The following is a 23,076-nucleotide window of genomic DNA, read 5'->3' as shown; positions in this document are numbered from 1 at the left end:
AATTATTGAGTGATAAGGCAATTCCATTTTTAATGTTTCTCACCTGATCTGTGGTGGTACAGTGGATAAAGCATTGACCTGCAATGATGAGGTTTTTAGTTCAAAAATCTAGGCTTGCCTGGTTAAGGCACATATGAGAAGCTACTACTATGAGTTGATGCTTCCTGTTCCTCCCAACCTTTCTCTTTCTCTCCTCTCTCTAAAATCAATAAATAAAATCTTTAAAAATTAAAAAAATTTTGAGGAACTTCCACACTGTTTTCCATAGTGGCTGCACCAATCTGAATTCCCACCAACAATGCAGTAGGAAAGAAAACATAGGCAGAAAAGTCTCTGACATTTATCTTGGCAATAATTTTTCTGACATCTGTTCAGGCAAAGGAAACAAAAGAAAAAATAAACAAATGGGACTACATCAAACTAAAAAGTTTTTTCTCAGCAAAGGAAACCATCTACAAAGCAAAAAGACAACCTACTGAATGGGAGAAGATAATCGAATGCCAACGATAAATCTGATAAGGGATTAATATAATTTATTTATTTTTTTAAATTTTATTTTATTTTTTATTTTTGGCAGAGACAGAGGAGGGACAGATAGGGACAGACAGACAGGAAGGGAGAGAGATGAGAAACATCAATTCTTCATTGCGGTTCCTTAGTTGTTCATTGATTGCTTTCTCATATGTGCCATGACCACGGGGGCTACAGCAGACCGAGTGACCCCTTGCTCGAGCCAGCGACCTTGGGCTCAAGCTGGTGAGCTTTGCTCAAACCAGATGAGCCCGCGCTCAAGCTGACGACCTCGGGGTCTCAAACCTGGGTTCTCCACATCCTAGTCTGACGCTCTATCCACTGCGCCACCGCCTGGTCAGGCAATATACAAAATTTATAAAGAACTCAGACTCAGGCAGCTCAACACTCAACCCCACCCCCCACCCCAACAACCCAATTAAAAAAACAAACAAAACCCCAAACAACACAAATATTTACTACTTTTGATTAGTCACACAGACAGCAGTCCTGAAAGTTCATGAATATATTCAGGATGCAGTGGAGTCTAGTGGTCACTAGTAGAAGGTTGATTCAAAGCTCCAATCTTCATTCTGGAATGTGAACACTGTTTTGTTAATTGCCACAACTATTAACTGGCTAACTATTCCTGTCTCTTTCTCTTCAGTAGCTGTAACTTAATTTATAACATTTCAGAATTTTTCTCTTGTCAATACCTCAGCTTTTTATCAGTGGTGTGTTAGGGAATGAATGATTCAGGCAGTGCTCAGGGAGGGGTGAAGGGGGACAGACACTTTCTGGAGTCTAGGCCCACGTGGAGAAGAGTTCATTACAAGAAGGAAATTAAAGCAATGGTGACCAGGGGAAGAATAAACCCCTAAGTATCTTTGGTGCTAGTAGAGAACACCCAGGCTTCACAATATATTTGGGATGGGATCTCAAATATGTTTTGATTATTATTTGAATACTAAAGAAAAGGAAATTTTCTTGAGTAACCTGGAGCTCCTAAGCTGTAGATACGTAGTTAGGTATCTAACTCAAATAAATAAATTAATTGAGGCTGTGGTTGGAGGATGAGCTATTTCTAGTCTGTGGCCTCCTTTTCTCAAAGGCATCTGAGGATGCTGAGACAACCTGATGGAGCTTGAGGAAAGTTTGGAATAGCAAGTTGGGAATCCCGTATAACAATCTGTTGCTCTTTATGAACTGCTTGAGAGCATTTTTTGTATCCCAGTCCATTTGTAGGAAGGAGCTCAATAAATGAAAGAATACTTGAACATTCGAATAGAGAAAGATGAGGCAGTGTCTGAGAAGGCTGCGGAGACAGCGCAATTCCAGAGCCCAGTTCAGAGGCAGCGACTGCCAAACTCACCTAAAAAGACAACTCCCAAAAGTCAAGAGAAAGAACAGCACCCAAAGTATTTAGCCCAATTCCAAGTCCTGCTCTTTCCGGGGGCGGGCTAGAAGGACATCCCGCCTCTGCCTGTTAACTGACCAATCACCGCCTAAAGAGGGCGGTGATTTCCATCTGTCTCCGCCCTTTCCTTGGGAAGTAACAAGCTTGGGCTCCGTTCAAATGGACCAATGAGTGCCTGGCGTTCTCTGCGGTTGGCCCTCGCGGATTACTCGGGGCTCGTCCTACCTCCCTTCTTGTCGCGCTCTGGCCCTACCTCTTCGCACACAAGATGGCGGCGCGCAGCAGAGTGGAGGCCGCACCTGGGCTTTGCTGAGGTTGACACCCTTTCCCTTTCCCTCTTTGGGCGCAACGCGCCGCGAGCCCAGAGGACGGGGGCCGGGCGGGGACAGGGGCACCTGCGTAGCTGGACCGCGAGCTCGCGCCCAGCCCGCGCCTCCCACCCGGCCCCGGCGGAGCCCAACCGTTCCCGGTCTTCTCTCGTTCTGACTCATTGCCTGGCCGTGGAACGCCACCACCAGGTCTCCAAAGCTGAAGGCTCTCCTCCAGCCCCGGCTCACGTCCACTTTAGAGATGTTTGGTCCCTTCCCTCCCAAACAGCCCGCCTTCAAAACCGAGACTCCTGGACCGACACCTGGCTCCCGTTTCCTCCGCTGAGGCCCCTCTCACCTCTGACCCACCCCTTTGTCAGATTCTTGATTTTCCCCCTTAGTTGGAGACTTGTCACTTCCATTCCAAATTAATTTAATCCCTGACCGTACCCCCATATATTGGCAACCTTTCTCCCCCTCCCCCCAACCAGGATCCAGACTTCTTTTTGACTAACCTCCATAGCCCTATCATGGAGGCTGTGTACCTGGTAGTGAATGGTTTAGCCCTCGTGCTGGACGTGCTGACCGTGGTGTTGGACCTCAACTTCCTTCTGATGTCTTCCCTCCTGGCTTTCGGGGCCTGGCTCCTAACCTTTATCTACAACCTGCCACACACTGTACTGACTAGTCTTCTGCACTTGGGCCGTGGAGTCCTGCTTTCACTGATGGCCTTGATCGAAGCTTTGGTCCGGATCTCTTTTGGGGGTTTTCAGGCCCTGTGTACACTGCTGTACAGCTGCTGCTCTGGACTGGAAAGCCTAAAGCTTCTGGGGCACCTAGCGTCTCATGGAGCATTGAGGAGCCGGGATATACTGCACCGGGGCATCCTCAATCTGGTCTCCAATGGCCATGCTTTGCTGCGCCAGGCCTGTGACATCTGTGCCATTGCCATGAGCCTGGTGGCCTACGTGATCAACAGCCTAGTCAACATCTGCCTTATTGGCACTCAGAACCTCTTTTCCCTGTTGCTGGCCCTATGGGATGCAGTGATGGGGCCGCTGTGGAGGATGACAGATGTTATGGCTACCTTCCTAGCTCACATTTCCAGCAGTGCTGTGGCCATGGCCATCCTCCTCTGGACTCCCTGCCAACTAGCACTGGAACTACTGGCCTCAGCTGCCCGCCTCTTGGCCAGCTTTGTGCTTGTCAATCTCACTGGTCTGGTGCTGCTGGCTTGCATGCTGGCAGTGATAGTGACTGTGTTGTACCCGGACCTCACCATGAGGCTGGCTACCCAGGCACTCAGTCAGCTCCATTCCCGGCCATCCTACCACCGGCTTCGAGAGGATGTTGTGTGGCTGTCTCGCCTAGCACTGGGCTTGGAGGCTTGGCGCCGAGTCTGGAGCCGCAGCCTGCAACTGGTAAGCTGGCCAAACTGGGGAGGGGCACCTGGGGCTCCCCAGGGTGGCCCTAGAAGGGTGCCCTCATCCAGGACCTGGCAACAGGACACTCTTCCTGAAGCAGAGCTCAGATCAGAGGCAGAAGAGGAAGTCAGAATGGCCAGAGTGTCAGCTGCCTGGGGCAAGGAGAGGCTCAATGAGGAGGAGCTTACAGCTGGGCAAGACCCATGGAAGTTGCTAAAGGAGCAAGAGGAGCGGAAGAAGTGTGTCATCTGCCAGGACCAGAGCAAGACGGTGCTGCTTCTGCCCTGTCGGCACCTGTGCCTGTGCCAGGCCTGCACTGAAATCCTGATGCGTCACCCAGTCTACCACCGCAACTGCCCACTCTGCCGCAGGGGCATTCTGCAGACCCTCAATGTCTACCTCTGAAAACACCCTCCCTCCCTGCCCACCCCTTCAGCTCCATGCTCTATGTTCCACACAGCCACCTCTGCCAGGACAGCATTAACACTTGACCTCGGTCCTGACCGGTACCCCCTTCTGCCTTCATGGCTGTCATGCGAAGCCTCCAAGCCATACATCCAGGACATCGAGGTGGGATATCCTGGAAGACTGTGACCTGGGTAGGGGCCGGATAATAGCTTCTCTTTACTCTGTAAGTCCCTGTGTTGCTGAGAGTGGTGGGTGTGTCACTATGTCAGACTGCTGTGGACTCCAGCTTGCTAAGGCCCACCCAGAAGCCAGCCTCTGGGGCTCCACCTCTTTGCCTCTGGGTTTTCTGTTGGGGATCTGCAGGTCCTCCCCCTGCCTCCTCTCGAGTGCTTCCCCAACTTCTGCAGCCAAAACATCATATCAGTGTCATTTGGTTGTTTTGGCAACTCAAGGGCCTTGGGATGGTGGTGAACCTTGCTTTTAGCCAGAGCTTGTGTGTCTGGTAGGTTTTGGGGGTAGTATCTCAGATGCCCTTAAAACTACCACTTTTGCTTATGATCTTATGAGGCTTCCTCCTGACCTGACCCAACAGCTGGGGTCAAGAATTTGCCCTGGGTATCTGCACCCAGCTTTGGGACCATGAACCTTCATACCCCAGCTCCACTGGGAGCCTCATAACCAGATTTCTGTTCATATCCCTTTTGCTCCCCACATCACAGAGAAAAATAGCATTCCCCTTTTTGTCTCTCTCTGGCATTGGGAGGGCAGACTGTGTACATTTCACTAGGGCCCAAACACTGTAGGGGCCAGGGCCTAGGGGCATGCAGTTCCCTAAGGAGTCTTCTGGCCATTTCCAGTGAATAAAGTTTTGTTGACAACTCTTGACAGCCTCTGTGTGCATCCTTGCAAGGGTGAGCAGTTGGTCAGGGTTTGACACTATAGCATGGTCCTTCAGTCCTGCTGGAGTCAGGAGTGTGGTCTCTGGGGAACTTGGTGGAGGAAGAGAGATGATAGGGTGGGAGCACTGTGCCCTGGGAACAGCCCATACCAGGTATGGCTGGATTAGCTTTCATCACCTCCAAGTTGTGCCCTTACACATACAGCTTTTGGGAATCCCTATATTTTTCTATTTTTTCCAGAATTAAGCCCTAGTGGAGTGAAGTGTGAACTTTCTCATTTCATTTCTTCCTCTCCTATTCTTCCCAGGAGGGAACTTGGGGCTCCTGCTGTCTGGTGTCTCGTCTTCTCTGATCTCTGGAGGAGCTGGTGCTTATCTTTGTGTCTCAGCATAGAGTGGCATTGTGATGGGCTAGAGTGTGGCCGTGGGTCCTCCTGGTGGAGAGCAGGGAGTTGAAGCTCAGTACTCCTGAAGCCTGTCTCCAGCTCACTTAGCCCAGTCGCTGTTGGTCACATATGCCCTCACTTGACCAGCAAGAGAGAGGGACATTCCCCCATAATTGTATGTTAAATCTAGGAATATAATGCCAGGGACAGCCTCTGAAGTGGGGAAAGAGGGTAGAGGGTATACCAGAAAGAACTGAGAGGCCCTTCTACTTTCTGGGTTGAGAGGCAGAGCCAGTGCTGGGATTCAGCTGGTTCGCACCACTTCAGCAGAACTGATAGCTAATTTTTTGTTGAGTTTGGCGAACCGGTTGTTTAAATGGTACTTGAAATCAGGGTTTTCTCTAAGATGGGCACCTGGGCAGCTGCCCAATGTGAAATCACAAATTTACATTCCTTACTCTTTTTTAATGTTCTGCGCAACAGCATATAGTCTAAGGGCCAGTAATAATGTTCATTCCGTCCAAAGGTGAAAAAAATTGCGAGTACATCAATGAAGCAATATGGAAATATCTTAAATAATAGTTTGTTGTTTTTTGTCTGGTATTTAATATTTTTTATTAAATTTTAAAACATAACAATCTACTTTTCTGTACCTCTTTTATTCTTATCTAAGTATTAAAAGCATGAAATAATAAACTACCTTTTGGTATATCATTTTCTTATACTTAAAACATCATTAGGACAGAGAACTGGTTGTTAAATTATTTGAATCTCACCACTGGGCTGAGCTGATATGGGCCTGGCAAGCCCTGGTTTGTTAGTTATTCTACTGGGCTATGGGGCCAGGCTGGTTTCAGAAGGGGAGCCTCGAAGGGTTCAGCCTTGGTGGTGCAACCCACCCACGGTATGTCCAGCGTAGCAGGGAGGGAGAGAGTTGGAGAACTCCACCTTGGAGTTGGGAGGCTTGAGGGAGGGCTTTTTCTTCCCTTCCCTCAACACTGGACAGGGAGCTGAGCAAGGAGAACTTTGGCTCCTAACAGTTTGTTTAATGTGAGGATAAACATTTTATGAAAGATAAACTTCCTGAGCTGGGAGCAGAGGACCCTTTTTTTTCCTCCCCCTCCCATCTGTAATTCCATTGGCGGACCTTCACACCCTTTTCTCCCCCTAACCAACCCAGTAGTCAAGAGTTCAAGCTATTCGGGGTTATCGCTGCATTCTAGAGTTGGGGCGTCCTCTTGTGGTCATTTTAGGAACTAATCAGTCATCTAGGGACTAAGCAAGCAGCAGGTAAGTCATGAATGAAAATCCCTGGCTCTTTTTTTGTTGATGGGAGCAGGAGTGTGTGTGGTAAAGGTAGCCCATACTCAGTTCATATTACATCTTTGAGTTACCCTCTTCAGCTAGGTACCAATATTCACAACCTACACAGCGGCAACTCTGTGGCACCGTCTCTCATTCACTTGGGCTTGCTTCCTGTATCTCCTGTCCCTTAGTTCATCCAGCCCAAGAGCCTTCCCTTTCCCTCCCTCTAGCTCCCTTCCCTTTCCCATCCTCAGAATCAGGGCACCCCCACTAGTAAGGAAGAAAGGTTGAGTCAGTAGGTGGGTTTTTCTTTTTCTTTCTTTTTTGTACATTTATTGAATGGTCTCTAAGAAAAGGGCCCAGCAGTGGGAGGGAAAAGGGAGGACTCAGAGAAGCAGGGGACCAGGAAGAGAGCACCCCCTTTTGGAGTCCTGGGCCAGAGGACCCTCACCTGCTTGGGCATAAATCCAGCCGGTGCCCTATGCTGCAGGCCCTGATCTCAGACAGCCTCTGTCCCATTCCCTGCCAGCTGCAGGACAGGCCCCCACCCCACCTCCTAGTCATTAACAACATTCCAGGGGGCCAGCCTTCCTGGATGGTGTGGCTAACAGTGTCACACCTCACTTCTCTAGCAGTGAGAGAGCATACACTTTCTTTCCTGTGGGCATCAAGCGAAGACAGGGGAGCTGTGCCAGTCAGAATATACCAGAAATCCAGAAAAGGTGCTGTCCGTCTTGATGCTGGCATAGATGCCAATGTAATCACCCACACCCACCTGCACCCACACCTGGTCCTCGGGCTCCAGCCTCACCATGGCGCCCCCCGAGAGCGAGGCTGGTTTGGGCCACCCTCCAAAAAATTGGAAGAAAGAAGCTATGGACTCGCCATTCTTGACCAGATCGAACTGCAGGCTAGTCCGGTAGACGGTGGCGTGGACCGCGAAGTAGTAGACCCCGGGAACCTGGCAGGTGAACTTGCCGGTGGCAGCGTCGTAATGACCCTGCTCGTTCACCAGCACCCGGTCGAAGGGTAGGGGCGCGTCCAACGGTGGAGGCACCCGGCTCTCGGAGCGCTTCGCACTGAAGGCAGAGCGCGGAGGCACCGAGCACTCCCCCGCAGGCCCGGCCGCCCCCGTGAGGCCTGCCTCTCCTTGCGGTCCAGGTTCCCCGCGGGGCCCCGGCAGTCCTGCGGGGGTAAGGGGGGCGGTTCGGGTGAGTGTAGCGGCCCGTCCACCGCAGCGGGATGTGCGTGGGGCGACTCCAAGGAGCCTCCCCATCCTCTCTAAGCTCCCCAGCCGCCACCGCCTCGGCCCGCCCCGGCCCGCCCCACGCACCAGCGTCCCCATATCCATCCCTGCATCCTGCCGGGCAGGGGCAGATCTGACCGCGGGTCAGAGGGTCCGGGAGCTCGGGCCCCGCGGGCTGAGTCACTCTCTCCTATCCCCGCCCAGGGCAGAGCGGGACCGGGTGGGGTCGGAGCGGCGCCCCCTGGCGGGACAGCCGAGCCCTGGGCCTTGCCGCCCCGCAGAGCCGGAGCAGGGGCCGTGCCAGCTCCGACGCCCCCGTGGCCTTCTTACCCGGCCTCCCGCCCTCGCCTTTCTCTCCGGGAGCCCCGGGCGCGCCGTCTCGGCCGTCTCGGCCGTCGCGGCCAGGCAGGCCCTGACTGCCATGGTGGCCCGGCGTGCCTGGAAGGCCAGGGTGTCCCGGGCACAGGCTGGGGATCTTGTTGTCGTCCAGCGGGGGCGAGCCGGCCGCCAGGCCCAGGAGCAGCAGGGCGAGGAGAGGCCTCATGGCGCTGGCACGGGGAGCCCGAACGCCGGGGTCCTCTCGTAGTCTGTGGGCCGGGCAGGACAGGAGTCGGGCCCTAGAATTCTGGGACCTGCCTTGCTCTCCAACCCAGCTCAGCCGAGCCGGTCCCCACCCCACTGCCATGTCTCTGGAGCTGAGCGGCCGAGGGGAGACGAAGGATGGGGTGCCCCGACCCAAGATCCCTGAGAGCACAGCTGAGAAGGAAGGGAGAGCCCTCCCCGCGCCCCGGCCCGCGCGCAGTCTGTCTCAGTCCCCTCCCCCATCCCCATTCCCCCTCCACCAGACTCACCCCTTCCCAGTTCTCGGGCGGTCCCCTCACTGTGGCTTCCTTCTGGACCCTCCAGCTAACTCCTATCCCCTCCTCTGCGCTTCCCTCCAGCCGGGCGACCCCTGCCCTCGAGGTTCGTTCGCCTGGCCCTGCCGGTTTGCTCTCTGCCTGCTCTGCTCCGCTCCTCCCAGACTCCAAGAGGAAACCAAGAGCTCCCGTCGGGAATAGCGGGGTGGGGTGGGGGTGGGAAATAACTCGTGGTGTGCCAGGCGGCCGGCCAAACTTTTGGGAGAGAAAGGAGGGGGAGAGAGACTTAAGACAGAGAGGCAGAACCGTGAGACAGACACTCAGGGCACCTATTGCTCCAAGGAGCTGGAAGGAGAGTTAGTACGGTGATCGAGACTAAGAACAAGAGCCATTCCAGGAGAAACGTAAGCGAGAACTGAGGGTGGAGGGTTCTAGAGGCAGGTAGACAACTGGATCCCCAGGACTTAGGACCTGCCACATTCCTAGGCACTGACTGAGTAAATAAAAAAAGTTAAACGGCATGTGATAGAGAAACCTAGAAAGAAGCAGATGGAGAGGCGGAAGGCAGATGACAGGAAACAGAGGTCAGAGGCTTGGGTGGAACCCAGTCTAGCTCATCAATGGCACAGCTTGGAGTCAGGCTTGCTGCCTGCAGCAGATGGAACTAGTAATGGGACAGGGAGGGAGCTAGGGGAGTGGGAGGGTCTCAGACTTCTCTCTTTCCTGGGAGGTCCCAGAGAAGAGGGGCAGAGTCCCATGATGGTCCACCTTCATTTGTCCTGGTACTGCCCACCCTGAAAGGTAAAGAAGGATGGTAGGCAGAGGGCAGGGGTCCACTTCAGTGTCAGGGCTGGGCACAAGCCTCCAGGCCAGCTGCCTCAGGCAGCCTGTTGCAGTTGAAGGGCCACGGGGTACCCAGTTGTGCCAGGCCAGACTGACACTGGTACTCTGCCTCCTGGCAGACAGAGCGGCAAGGTGGAAGGACACTTCCTAGTGGGGTGCAGTGGGGCACCAGCAGCCCGCAGAGGAGCCTCCGGAAATTCTGGTAGCAGGGCAGATTTGTGAGGCTCTGTGGAAGGAGATCAGCCCTCAGGCACCTGTACCCCAGGCTCCCTCCCCTTTTGGGGGGGGGTCCCTCCTTATTTCTTCCCAGAGTACCTCGTAACCTCTGAGGACCTCCATCACCTCCTCCTGGGTGGCTATGCCAACCCAGATGTTAGGGAAGGCCGTGGTGTTGTAGCTTAGCCCAATGCACATCTCCACTTGGACAGGCTCACAGGCCATCTCTGCAGGGTGAGGGGAGTGTCACTGTGGGGACCACTCACTGGCTCTGTGACTGGGGGCAAGTCACCTAATCATTCTATATAGGTCAGAAGGGGTTGTTGTGAGACTCAAAGGAGATAAAATGGAGAGATGCTCAAGTATTGAGGATTCTGTTCCTCCAGAGCCTGTTCTATGCATCATTGGCCAGTGTGGGCATCATGCAGACATCACTTTGATCTCAGGGAGAATGGAGCAGAGACCATTCAGCATCTAGGAGAAACTTCCCTGCTTTCACCTTCATCTTTAAGGTGAGCTGTGGGGAGGGACACTCTCTGTCTCTCTTTCTGTCTCTCTCTGTCTCTGTCTCTGTCTCTCTCTCTCTGTGAGAAGGCTAGGCTGGTTCTTGTCGGCTCAACCATTGATTCCCATTTAACTTCGGGTGACATAGGATTCTGTGAAGTCAGGATGGTGAACCCCCCTCATCAGGGAGAACAGGGATGGCCATTATGAAGTGTGTTGTAAATGGGTACCCAGCCTGCTCCAGGCTGACATGCCCTGTCCAGGGGGCCCTGATGCTGGCCTCTCACCTGGAGGTGGGAACAAGGGGAGGCTGCACTCGTCACCACCGCTGTCTGTACACTCTCTCCATGTGTCACACATCCACTGCAGACCCTTACAACCTCTGTCCTGGCAGGAGGGCTCTCGGGGCCCACAGCGGTCTGTAGGCACATGAGGAATGGCAGTGCCCTGGGATATGTCTGTCCCCCACTGCCTTCACAGTCCCCTGACCAGAGTCTAGAGCTCTCCCAGTTCTTCTGGGGGCACTTCTACTGCCCACACCCACTTGCCCCAGGGCACCTACTCTCTGTGGCATTGAGGGCCTGGTAGGTGGCTGAGAAGCCCGTGCTGCTGATGCCATGATCTGTCCTAAAGAGCACAGCCAGCTGATGGTGCGAGGAGAGGAGGCGCGGGGGCAGCTCTGCTCCACAGAACCTGCCCAGAGCAAAGAGCAGTTGTGGGCATGGGATTCTTGGCTGGCGGGGCTGCAGTGCGGCTGCCCACAGGCCTCACTTGGAGCTCTGGGTGATGCCAAAGAGGACGGGAGGCATGTCTGAGTTATGGAATTTAGGGTCTGGTGAGGAATACACATGTATTTAGTAGACAAAGTATTAAACAAACTGCTTGAACTCAAGCCACTGTGAGATGGGAAAAATCAGCGAGTGTTTCTGAGGGAAGGGTAAATAGACCCGTGTGTGGGACAGCTGGGATGGGGCACTGGGAAAGGGCCCCCGAGTGAAGGGTGATAGAAAGAACAAAGGCTTTGAGGTGAGAAAGGGCAGGTCTTTTTTAGGGTGATGATGAAGAGATCCCTGGCTTGGAGTACTCAAAGAAAATGAAGCAAGGGACAAGTTGGGCTAATCCGTAGGAAGCTGTGACTGTCAGCCTGGGGAGGATGGGGCTGATGCTGGGCTCCTCCCCAGTGCTGCTGGTACCTGCCCAGGAGGCTGCGGTCCCCCGAGCTGCTGGTCTCGTGCACCTCCACATAGACAGACCTGCACTCTTCCTGTGCTTCCAGGCTGAACTTGTGAAACTGTAGTTCTATGCCATGTCCAGCAGGAACTGAGATATACCAGGTGCAAAGCTGGGGGAGGGCATAGATGGCATCATTCACATGTTTCTTCTGTTTCAATCTGAGCATCCAGGCTGAGCACCAGAAGCACTTTTTCTCTGTTGCAGGCTAGACAGGGCGTGGATGGGTGGTGCCCACCTAGCTCTGAGAGTTGCTTCTTCTGATAGGAAGGGCCTTTGAACTTGTCTGGCCTCAGGGATAAGTTTACCAAGCATGGGAACATCTGGGTATGTAGTAGGCACTTAATAATGCTCCCTTCCTGCCTACTTGATCTCTGGCCTTCCCAAGTACAAGGCAGTGTCTACTATGCTGTTCCCAGTCACACTATCCGGGTACTCAGGTGGGTCCACGGGTACCACACTGCCCTACCCATGGATTGTTGGCTTACCTGTTGGTGAGGGTACTCCTGCAGGTAGCTGGGAGCAGAGAAGTTGCCTTGGAGCCCAGTCAGGTTTCCCCCACATCCTGTAGAGAAGAGGAGGGTTCATGAGTTGGCCAGCATCTGTGCCTTTGCCCACTTGGGCCGGCGGTGACTGCTTAGGAGAGTTTTGGCCATGTCTGTGGGGAAACAAGTTCTAGGCCAGAAGAATGACCAGGCAGGTTTGGGCTGAGCCAGAGCTGGGGTGCCCAGCCTGAAGCCAGACCTGATGCCTGATCCCCCCACTCTGAGGCTGATGGGGCCCATACCAGAGAACTGGGCACTGCAGTTGTTCTCATCACTGCCGTCCGCACAGTTGGCAAAGCCGTCACACACTGAGTCAGGTAGCAGGCAGATGAGCTGGTCACAGGGGAACTCATCATGGGCACAGCTCCCTGCGAGGGAGCGTTGGGATTCAGAAACACCAGAGCCTCCACTCACTTTGCCAGTGCTGGGAGAGGCTGGAAGGGAGGGAAGGGGGTCATTGACAGGTGGCTAGGGACAGGGCGGGAAAACACTCACCATGCCCAGGATCCACAGCCTGGTACCAGGCATGGAAACCAAATCCTTCCACACTGCTGTCAGAGACAAAGGCCACCCGGAGCTGGCTGGCATTGGTGTTGAGTGTGGGAGGAGGCACCCTCCCACACACTCTGCAGGAAGCCAGGTTAGGGGTGATGGGGTAATAGAGGCTCAGAACACAGGGCCAGCCAGAATGGAGCCTGCCCAGGCCCTGCGGTTCTTTCCTCAAGCACCAAATTGTGACATGTGGTCAAAAAGGCTCCTTTCATTTCCTGGGAAGCTGTGACATTCCTAGCATCTATATGTCTGTCCTTGCAGCATTTATTCATGGGAAAGGAGGTAGGGGCTTGATTTTACAGATCTGGACACTGTAGTTAGAGAGGGGAAGTGAACTTCTCAAGGTCATGTACCAAAGTGATAGCAGAGCTGGGTCCTGAGGTCAAGACTCTTAATTTCCTCCCAATCAAGCCATTTTCATTGTAGCTCCCTGGCTCTGCCCTTCGGACAGAAATTCAGGACAGGGAGGGAATCCCTGGGGGCAGAGGAACCCACCTGAGGAGGGGGCCTTCAGGCTCGGGGGAGATTTCCAAGCGATCAAAAAGACAGGAGGACACACTCTCCGTGCTGAGAGCATCAATCTTGAGCTGTATTGCATGGTGTGTGGACACCTGGATGTGCCACACGCAGTGGGAATTGGGCGGGTAAGGGTCTGGGTAGTTGGGGCTGCTGAAAAAGCCTCTTGGTCCAGGAAGAAGGCCCCCACAGGCTGCAGAGATAGAGGTTATAGTTCAGAGGTCAAAAGGAGAGAGACCCTTTTTTACAAAGGCGCCTCTTCCTGGCCCCCATCCCTTCTGCCATCTTGGGCCCTTCAGGAAGGTCTGCCCTTAGTACTCACTGGACTGGGGTGTGGTGCTCATGCCTGCCTCCTGCTGCTCTTTAGTGGTCTCAGTTGCGTGAGACGTGATGGTGGTCATGGTACGGGGGGTGCCAGTAATGGGGAGACCTCTGGCAGGCAGTGGATGATAGGAAGCCCCAAATGGGGGTGCAGCCTGCAACTCTGGGAACAGGAAGATGGGGGAGTGGGGTTCAGAGGAGCTTGATCCTTGTGTAGGTGGATAGCATCACTTATGGAGTCTAATTTTAAAGCCCTTCTCCTGCTGGCCTTGGGTACTTACGGACCAGGATGATGGCCACCAGCAGCCCCAGCAGCAGGAGCAGCAGACTGGCCAGTAGGAGGACACACAGCCAGGAGAAATGGCAGTCTAGCTGCAGCCCTCGGGGTCGCCAACCTGAGGGTGGGTGGGAGGGGTTTTGATACCCCTTCCCTCAAGCACCCTCACTGTGCCTCTCAATCCTACCCCCAGGTCAGTCCTTGAAACGGTTACCATGCCAGGGAGCTTGGGTGCCACAGTGGGCATTCTCCTGGAAGGCCAGTGGAGGGCAAGGTGGTCCTGATTCAGGTTCAAAAGCAGGATTGCAGAATTCAGTCTGAAAGGAAGAGATTTGAGGATGAGTGGTGGCACTGCCTGGCAGGTTGTCCATTGGGCACTGCCAGCCCTAGGCAGGCAGCTGAGTTTCAGAAGAGTGGTCTTTGTAGTCCTTACCTTGCTCAGCTCTGCTGACTCCATACACAGGATGACCTCCGAGCAGTCCTTCATGGCTCAAGGGTCTGCATGGCTTTCTGAAGTCCTTGCAAAAGCCCAGGACCCCCAAAGGCCCACTTCCTGACCCCAAAGCCCCTATCAGAGTGGTAGCCTGTGCTTCCTGAAGGAACGGTCTACCAGGCCAGACCAGCTCTCAGGCCACAATTGGCAGACTGGCTTGGTTGGGCTCCTGGCTACTTCAGCTGGGGGGGGGGGGGCACCAGCTAGAAGGAATTTGCAAAGGCATGAAATGGCCCCTTAATCCAACTCAGCTGAGGATGCTGAGGTCAATACCCTGGCACAAAGCAGCAGTCCTTAAAGGCACAGATTGTGGCTGAGACCATCTCACAGAGAAAACTGGGTGTTCTGTGTGTGGGGTGTGGCCAGGGGAGTACTGAGTGAGCTCCTGAGGGTTTGAGCTGGGGAAGAGGACCAGAGAGCTGCTTTGCAGGAACGAAGGAATCTTAGGAGCTGGGTGTAAGAGTTTGGCAGCTTCAAGGCCCTGGACAAAACCAACTGTCCACTGCTTCTCCCTCTTAGGGTGACTGGGGCATTAGCCAAGCCTGAGTCTGTGGAAGGCCCCTGTTAAAGTGCCTGTGTAACCAGGACAAGGAGATAAGCCTTTACATGAAGAACATAGTATGTATGGGCTGCTTATGTCTATGCTGCTGTGAGTGGGGAAAATTGAGGTGTTGGCTCCCTCTTTCTGGGACCCCTCAGCCTGCAGGAGAAAGGGTGGAGGAGAAGGAGAATGTGCTCAAGGCCTTGGACAAGGTTGGTCAGGGTGGGCCCGTCAGATGGGCTGTGGAGTCTGGCAGTTGGTTCCATCTGCTGTCGCAGGATAGGAAGTCTATACTTTGCAAACAAGATCACTTCAGGCCTCTTCCTCCATCAGTGAGGTTCTGTTGGAAATTCCTAGCCTGGCCCAACTATGCTCAGGGAGAAAGGAAAGGGATGGTCACCCTGATCTGTGTTAGCTGTGCTTGGGCTGAGAGTCAGGGACGGCGGGAGGTGGGGAGGCTGCCACCTACAGAATGCCTGTTATATGTCAGGCCTTGGGCGAGTTCTTCCACGCTGTGTTTCTCTTTTAGTCACTCTATGACTAAAATAGCACAACTATTTTTCAAATGATGGCACTGAGGCTCCGAGAGCTTAAGTAACTTCCCCAAGTTCACACAACTGGTCAGATACAAAGACAAGAGTTGAATGTAGGTAGATCCAAAATGCATGCTTTCTGACACCCTTCTTTGACCTTACACTGGAGCCAAGGCGCAAGGGAGAAACAAAGTGGCGGAACTCAGTGGGGAGAAAAAAAGCAAAGGGGACAGATTCTGTGTTCCTAAGGCAGTCCTCCCACCCAAGACATTGCCCTGACCCCAAGTTCTACTCCACTCTCTCCCTGTAGGGCCTTGGGCTGCTTCTGTCTAGGGGGAAGGCCTTTTCCTGGACCTTCAGATGTGAACTGCATTGAAGAATTGAGAGGTCAGAAGTATTTCTATAATTATTGATATTAATTTCACTTTTAGTTGTGTGTGGAGGTTTTGCAGAGGCTGCCTGATATGTGCTATTGTAGTACATTTCATGCAGAAGGAGCTGAAACTATGAAGCCAGGCATTCACAAGATTTGCAAAAATGTGAAACATGCTACTCTTTTTCCTAATTTCTTTTCTATTTGGAAAATATAATTTATTTATTTTGGGGAGAGAAAGAGAGATAGACAGGAAGGGAGAGAGATGAGAAGTATCAACTTGTAGTTGTGGCATCTTAGTTGTTCATTGACTGCTTTCTCATATGTGCCTTGACTGGGGGCTCCCGCTGAGCCAGTGACCCCTTGCTTAAGCCAACGACCTTGGGCTACAAGCCAGCAACCTTTTGGCTCAAGTTGGTGAGCCCGCACTCAAGTGGGATGAGTCCATGCTCAAACCAGCGACCTTGGGGTTTTGAACCTGTGTCCTCAGTGTCCCAGGCTGATGCTCTATCCACTGTACCACTGCCTAGTCAGGCGAAAATATAATTATTAAAAAATAAAAAATGTTATTTGTCTTAGCATGTAAAGGGTTTACTGTTATTTAAAATTTTTTTTATTTAAACGTTAATAAGAAAATGTTTAGCCTGGCCAGGCAGTGGCGCAGTGGATAGAGCATCAGACCGGAATGCAGAAGACCCAGGTTCGAGACCCCCGAGGTCGCCAGCTTGAACGCGGGCTCATCTGGTTTGAGCAAAGCTCACCAGCTTGGACCCAAGGTTGCTGGCTCGAGCAAGGGGTCACTCAGTCTGCTGTAGCCCCTCGGTCAAGGCACATATGAGAAAGCAATCAATGAACAACTAAGGTGTTGCAACGAAAAACTAATGATTGATGCTTCTTATCTCTCTCCATTCCTGTCTGTCTATCCCTATCTGTCCCTCTCTTTCTTTTTCTTTTTTTGTCCCTCTCTTTCTGACTCTTTCTGTCTCTGTCACAATAAATAAATAAATAGTGAATATTTAAAAAAAAAATAAAAAGAGGCCCTGGCCAGTTTGCTCAGTGGATAGAGCGTTGGCCTGGAGTGCAGGAATCCCGGGTTTGATTCCTAGCCAGGGCACACAGGAGCAGTGCCCATCTGCTTCTCCACCCCTCCCCCTCTCCTTCCTCTCTGTCTCTCTCTTCCCCTCCCACAGCCAAGGCTCCATTAGAGCAAAGTTGGCCCGGACGCTGAGGATGGCTCCATGGCCTCTGCCTCAGGCACTAGAATGGCTCTGGTTGCAGCAGAGCAATGCCCCAGATGGGCAGAGCATCGCCCCCTGGTGGGCATGCCAGCTGGATCCCTGTCAGGCGCATGCAGGAGTCTGTCTGATTGCCTCCCTGTTTCCAGCTTCGGAAAAATACAAAAAAAAAAAAAGAAAAAAAGAAAATGTTTAAATTCTTTTCAGTTCAAATATTTATAGCTGTAACCCATACAAACAAAAGTTCTTTGGGGTTCTCAATCATTTTAAGAGTGTAAAGGTGTCCCCTGAAAAGTGCTGGTTTAGGGGACAGGCATGAAGACAGTTTCCTGGGTTTGAAGATCAAAAATCAAATGCCGTGTAAATGGAAGCAGCAGCACTGCCCTCTGATGGGGGTCAGGTGGGGGCATTTCCTGGAGGAGATGGGCATTTGGCCTAAGATTTGAGGGTTGTATAGGCATATTTTAATAAACAACTTGGGGGTTGGCTAGGAGTTTCCAGAAAGGGGGGGAGGCTTAGCACTCCACAGTGCTAAGGAGCCTGGGTTGGAAGCTGTTTTAAGCAAGGACTAGCTTTGTCAGAACTGGGTCTTAAAATAGTCCATTTGTGGGAAGACAGTATAAAGGAGGCAAGGGGGAGGTTGGGAGAGCAGGAACCTTCTCTCTGGCTTTGCTGCTGGGCACGGCTATCTTCAGCTGTACCGGTGGCTCTATGGGCACAGCCACTTTCGTAATGATTGCTTTATAAAAAAAAAGTGCTTAGGGGGAAAGGAGGGGAGCCACCCAGTGTGGGGCCAGGTTAGGGTGGGAGAGAGGTATAGGTAAAACGACAGTAAAAGAGAAATGGAATGCAGATTACTAAACTCTTGGTCTTGTTTGACCTTCACAGCAGCCCTGGGGGGTGTTTTTGTTCCCATTTTCCAGATGTAATTAAGGCCCAAAGTCATATAGCTGGCAAGAAGCAGGGTGGATTTCAAAGTTGGGTCTACTGGATTTCTGGTTTTTAATTTTTTTTCCCTTTTCTTTTCCCATGTTTGCGCTCTCACCCTTGTGCAATAGTTGGAGGCCAGAAGTCTGTGGGCAAGGACACCAGCAGGAGGCACTCACTCGAGCCAGCTATGAGGAGGAGGCTCCAGGCCCGCAGTTACCCAGCCCCAGGCTTCTTGCTTCTGTGTTGGCTGCTTCCTTTTCTTCCCCCTACAGTTCCTGGGGCCTTGGCCTTCTTTTCTTTTCCTGCTCATGAGGGTTTCTGCTCCTCCCTCCCTGCCTGTAGTGGACACGGTCTCTGCGTTACACAGGGTTTGACCAGACTTACCACCGATAACCATGGATAAAATGGAAACACAAAGGAAAGTTACAGTGTCACTTCTGTCCTTGCTCAAGTGATCTCTGGCCCTCTGGAAGCTCCACTGGGTTTTGCTTTAATTACTGTGAGTTTGGATCCTATAGCTCCGCCATGCTGGCCCTGTCCACAATTCACTGTCCTCCGCTCTCAGTGGCCCTTTTTCCACCAGAGAGGGCAAGGTCTGCTTGAGGTTAACTGTTATATTCTAGAACTCCAGCTCTCTACCTTTCCTTCCTGCTAGTTCTCCAGCTCAAACTCCAGTTAGGCCAGCGTCTTTGTCCAGGGAACCTGTGGTGCCCACCGTCCGTCCTTGTTCAGGCTCACCTTCTAAGCTGAAATTCCTTTTGTGTGTGTGTGTGTGTGCGTGTGTGTGCGTGTGTGTGTATGAGACAGAGACAGAGAGAGGGACAGATAGGGACAGACAGACAGGAAAGGAGAGAAATGAGAAGCATCAATTCTTCGTTGCGGCACCTTAGTTGTTCATTGATTGATTTCTCATATGTGCCTTGACTGGGGGCTATAGCAGAGTGAGTGACCCCTTGCTCAAGCCAGCGACCTTGGGCTCAAGTTGGTGAGCCTTGCTCAAACCAGATGAGCCTGCGCTCAAGCCGGTGACCTTGGGATTTTGAACCTGGGTCCTCCACATCCTAGTCTGACGCTCTATCCACTGCACCACCACCTGGTCAGGCTGAAGTTCCTTCTTTCCTTGCTCCCAGGACTGGTGATAGAGGTGTGCATTAGGACCCGGCTTATTTTCTCCCGAATCTGTAAATGTATATTCTTCCTTCCCTTGTTCACTCCATCCCAGCCTTGCCCTTCACTCCCAGTTCCTGGGTCTTTCCTAGTCTCTGCAGTCCTCCAGACTGCAGCTCAATCCCAGTGAAAGCCCCACTATCTCTAAGAGGCAGTCATGCCAAGTATCAGGAAATTAGAAAAGCTCACCCCTTGCATTTGGAATGCTCATTCAGGGATCTGCCTCACTAATGCTGCTAGGTTTGGTCAATGCTGTTTACTTTGCATCCCCAAATCTTTGTCAAGTATATTGTTCAGGGAAAGGAAGGCAGAAGCATCCTGAGAGGCAAGGGGAACTTAACATTTGCTAAGGATCATCCACTAAGAGACTCTTTTAAAAAAAAACTTTTTTATCGAACTTCTAGGGATGACACTGGTTAATAAAATTACGTAGGTTTCAAGTGTACAGTTCTACAGTCCATCATTTGTATGTTGTATTGTGTGTTCCCCTCCCCAAGTCAAGTCTCCTCTGTCATCATTTATCCCCCCCTTTACCCTCTCCTAGCTCCCCCAGTCCCTCTCTCCTGATAATCACCACACTTTTCTGTGAAAAGAATCTTTTTTAAATTTTATTTATTCATTTTAGAGAGGGGGGAGGAGCAGGAAGCATCAACTCCCATATGTGCCTTGACCAGGCAAGCCAGGGTTTTGAACCGGCACCCTCAGTGTTTCCAGGTTGATGCTTTATTCACTGCGCCACCACAGGTCAGGCATGTGAAAAGAATCTTAATGAAGTATTGGGGCGGCCCTGGAAATGGGGGGTAAGGTGGGAGAAATGGACATTTGAGTATCTACTATGTGTAGACACAACTCTAAGTGCTCAGATTACAGAGGAGGAAACTGAGGCTCAGAAAGATTACTGTACTTCCCATGTATAAGACGCACTCTTTTCCGAAAAATTTGGGTCTAAAAACTGGGTGCGTCTTATACAGTGGTTGTAGTTTTTTTACTTGCATTTCTCGCTTCTTTGCGCTTGTCTTTGTGCTCATTGTTTCACACTTGTTACCAGTATATTTCGGTAGGTTATGTTTAGCCACATTCTGTCCAGAAATGGCTCAGAAAATATTTTCATACAGTGCTGAATTCAAGTTAAAAGTAATTCAGTTTGCAAAAGTGAATGGAAATTGTGCTGCTGAAAGTAAGTTTTGTCCTCCTCCAAATGAAAAATCAATCCGAGACTGGCTACAGGAAGAAGAAACCCTACTGAAAATGCCATGGCAGAAGAAGGCCATGAGAGGCAAGTCAGCAAAATGGCCTGATTTAGAGAGGGAACTGCAGATAGAGATTGAAGAGCAAAAGGCAATTGGAATTCCTGTGTCCACAAAGATGGTTCAGCATGAGGCAAGAAGAATTGCTGATGAGAAAGAAGTTACTGATTTCAAAGGAGGACACAGTTGGTACTTCAGGTTCATGAAACGGAATGGACTAAGCATGCGTACATGCACCAGACTTGCCCAAAAGATGCCTGAAAGCTATGAGCAGAAGGTCCTTGAATTTCATCGTTTTGTCATTCAGTGTCGGAAGACACATCAGTTTGAGGTGGGAGAGATTACAAATATGGACGAAGTCCTCCTTCAATTTGATGTCCCAAGTAACAGAACTGTTGATAAGAAGGGGGTGAAAACTGTAACTGTGAAGACAAGTGGACATGAAAAGAGCCATTATACAGTTGTTCTAGCTTGTTGTGCTGATGGAACCAAGCTGCCTCCTATACTGATTTTCAAACACAAAACAATGCCAAAGGAAGACATTCCTCGAGGAGTGATTGTCCACGTTCATGACAAGGGTTGGATGGGATGAAGATCTGGTTTGAGAAATTTTGGAGAAGGAGACCAGGTGGGCTCTTAACGTAAACCTGCCCTATTGGTGCTTGAGCGGTTCAGGGCACACATAACAAAAACACAAAGAAGATTGCTGCAGAGCAAAAAACAAAACTTGCCATCATACCTGGAGGCTTGATATCCCAGCTCCAACCACTGATGTCAGCATTAATAAACCCTTCAAAGCTGCCATGAGAGATGAATAGAACCAATGGATGAAGTCTTCTGGGGACTATTTGACACCAGCAGGAAGAGTGAAGAAACCAACTATAGGAGAAGTTTGTACCTGGGTGAAAAGATCTTGGGATAATATCAAGATTGAGATTGTTGTCAAATCATTTAAGAAGTGTGTCATTTCATAAGCCAGGCAGAGAAAGAAAAATATTATATGACTTCACTCATTTGAGGAATCCAAGAAACAATGAGAACTGAGGAACAAAATTGAGACAGAGGAGGGATCAAAGGGACCAGAGGAAAAGAGGACAGAGGGAAGGGGGATGATAGGATGGGATAAACCTGAAGGGAAGGGGGGAGGGAGATGTTGGGAAGGAGGCAAGGGAGATGTTGAGGGGAATGCGGGGGTGGGGGGATGCATAAAGGGCGACACTAGAATCTATGTAAACACAATAAATTAAATTTAAAAAAAAAAGATCTTAAAAAAAGAAAAAGTGTGGCATTTCAAATGCCATAGATGGAACTGAGGATGAGGCAATATATGAAGACAGTGATTCGTCATCAGACATAGATGAGGACAAGCTAATGGACGGGAGTTTTGACTGATGAGGAGTTAGTTGTAGGAGTTTTATGATGAATAAAATGAGTTCAATAACTTTATGTAATACAATTTCTTTCCCAAATTTTGGACCCCAAATTTAAGATTTGTCTTATACATGGGGGAATATGGTAATTTGCTGGGATTGTAAATGCCTGTTTCTACCCATAGAGTGATGAAGGACGGGGACCCTCGAAGGGGCCCAACCCAGATCTGTCAGGGCCAGGTGTGCACTAGGTCAAGCTGGTTTTGCTACTGGGTGGATGTGAATGTATAGAGTCAGGGAGTTCTCTTACTTGGTTGTTCAGCTCAGTTCCTAATAGGCACAGGGTTGGAAAATTTACTGCAGAAAGTCCTGCAAAATGTTATCAATTATTCACCCCAAAGACAGAGTAGTCAGATGGATAGAGAACTGGTTGGGGAGTCAATACTCCTGGGTTCTATCCTGCCTCTGCCACTGACGAGCTGGTGGACTTGAGCAAGCCTTCTCTAGAGCTTATGTTCCTATTGGCAAAATGAGAACGAGGAAAAGGTGAACTCTATGGTCATAACTAAAGTTTTATGGGAAAAAGGTAATATACATTTTCTGAGCACTGGTCACATAAAATATAGATGTGCTTATATATATATACTTATATTTTTTAAATAGTATTTTATATAGTAACTTAAACCAGGGAACCAGAGGTATGTAAGTCTCTTAACTTAGAACTTGAGGCATATATTTAGAGAAAAAGTGACTTAGAATAAGAACACTTGAGTTGAGATCTTCAAGGTCCACTAGTTCAGTCTCCTTAATTCACAGATGACATACTAAGACTCGGAAAGAGGGATGTTCTTGTTTGAGGTCACACAGAGCAGTTGCAGAGAAATTCTTCCCCCAGGGAGAGGCCTGCTAGAACACAAGCAAAGAATGGGGGAAGAAATCCCAGTTACTAGGAGGCAAAGCTGATGAATGAGGAAACAGGACAGATTTTTTGAGATCTGCACAGCCCTAGGACCTGTTGCCATGGGGATGAGAAAGCGCCACAGGTTAGGTATGGAAGGAAGATCTGGGAACAAGGGTAGAGTGGGCTGAGCTTTGTCCTTGATGTTACCTATCTGTTCTCCAGCGGAAGACAGCAGAAATTCATAGGTAGCTCCCACCTCCAGGGAAAAACCATTCAAAGGAGAGGGATAGCAACTTACACTGACTTGAGGCTCACCTGTCCACTTTGCTCTAAGCCTCATACTTCCACTGTGTAGGCAATCCTATTCACCAGTGGTTTGGAGAAAATAGTCAGCATTTAAAATTTTATTATGGGCTGGGCCACTCCCAGGGCAGGCCAGGGAGAAATGTCAGGGTTTGAGTCACTGTTGTTTGCAATCCCTTTTCCTCTCTTGGGAAATTCTGGGGGGAAAAAATGTTCCCAC

The 23,076-nt window shown here is 50.9% G+C and overlaps 3 protein-coding genes across 6 annotated transcripts; 1 reads left to right on the top strand and 2 right to left on the bottom strand.

Moving 5' to 3' along the window:
* Window positions 1–2,163: 2,163 nt before the first annotated feature.
* Window positions 2,164–4,950, top strand: RNF26 (ring finger protein 26). The gene has a single exon (XM_066371698.1). The coding sequence runs from the start codon at window positions 2,766–2,768 to the stop codon at window positions 4,062–4,064; it is 1,299 nt and encodes a 432-aa protein (XP_066227795.1). The 5' UTR covers window positions 2,164–2,765; the 3' UTR covers window positions 4,065–4,950.
* A 2,006-nt stretch (window positions 4,951–6,956) lies between these two features.
* C1QTNF5 (C1q and TNF related 5) lies at window positions 6,957–8,969 on the bottom strand. Of its 2 annotated transcripts, XM_066371710.1 has the most exons (3): window positions 8,754–8,969; window positions 8,233–8,489; window positions 6,957–7,841 (listed from the first exon to the last, which is right to left on the bottom strand). In XM_066371710.1, the coding sequence occupies exons 2-3, from the start codon at window positions 8,444–8,446 to the stop codon at window positions 7,324–7,326; spliced, it is 732 nt and encodes a 243-aa protein (XP_066227807.1). In that variant the 5' UTR covers window positions 8,447–8,489; window positions 8,754–8,969; the 3' UTR covers window positions 6,957–7,323. The 2 variants fall into 2 exon arrangements, with proteins under 2 accessions (XP_066227807.1, XP_066227802.1); XM_066371705.1 differs by lacking the exon at window positions 8,754–8,969 and having other exon boundaries at window positions 8,233–8,702.
* On the bottom strand, window positions 8,968–14,442 carry MFRP (membrane frizzled-related protein). 3 transcript variants are annotated; one of them, XM_066371683.1, is made up of 13 exons: window positions 14,197–14,442; window positions 13,978–14,080; window positions 13,768–13,881; window positions 13,488–13,649; window positions 13,145–13,358; window positions 12,593–12,723; window positions 12,340–12,465; window positions 12,041–12,117; window positions 11,516–11,664; window positions 10,885–11,015; window positions 10,610–10,741; window positions 9,918–10,045; window positions 8,968–9,828 (listed from the first exon to the last, which is right to left on the bottom strand). In XM_066371683.1, exons 1-13 carry the CDS (start codon window positions 14,248–14,250, stop codon window positions 9,604–9,606), a joined length of 1,746 nt encoding a protein of 581 aa, XP_066227780.1. In that variant the 5' UTR covers window positions 14,251–14,442; the 3' UTR covers window positions 8,968–9,603. The 3 variants fall into 3 exon arrangements, with proteins under 3 accessions (XP_066227780.1, XP_066227785.1, XP_066227790.1); XM_066371688.1 differs by having other exon boundaries at window positions 12,593–12,648; XM_066371693.1 differs by lacking the exon at window positions 13,768–13,881.
* Between the last annotated feature and the right edge of the window lie 8,634 nt (window positions 14,443–23,076).

The sequence above is a fragment of the Saccopteryx leptura genome, chromosome 1 (assembly GCF_036850995.1).
Source record: "Saccopteryx leptura isolate mSacLep1 chromosome 1, mSacLep1_pri_phased_curated, whole genome shotgun sequence".
Lineage (NCBI taxonomy): Eukaryota > Metazoa > Chordata > Mammalia > Chiroptera > Emballonuridae > Saccopteryx > Saccopteryx leptura.
The sequence above is the reverse complement of the archived record's forward strand: the minus strand, read 5'-3'. Positions and strand labels throughout refer to the sequence as shown.

Excerpts from the sequence above, each read along its gene's own strand:
- C1QTNF5 (XM_066371705.1), bottom strand. The coding sequence starts at position 8,587 with ATGGCAGTGGGGTGGGGACCGGCTCGGCTGAGCTGGGTTGGAGAGCAA. Across the intron at positions 7,842-8,232 it reads AGGCGAGGGCGGGAGGCCGG|GACTGCCGGGGCCCCGCGGG; the intron begins GTAAGAAGGCCA and ends TTACCCCCGCAG.
- RNF26 (XM_066371698.1), top strand. The coding sequence starts at position 2,766 with ATGGAGGCTGTGTACCTGGTAGTGAATGGTTTAGCCCTCGTGCTGGAC.
- MFRP (XM_066371683.1), bottom strand. The coding sequence starts at position 14,250 with ATGAAGGACTGCTCGGAGGTCATCCTGTGTATGGAGTCAGCAGAGCTG. Across the intron at positions 12,724-13,144 it reads CCTGAAGGCCCCCTCCTCAG|AGTGTGTGGGAGGGTGCCTC; the intron begins GTGGGTTCCTCT and ends GGCTTCCTGCAG. Across the intron at positions 11,665-12,040 it reads AGGAGTACCCTCACCAACAG|CTTTGCACCTGGTATATCTC; the intron begins GTAAGCCAACAA and ends GCCCTCCCCCAG.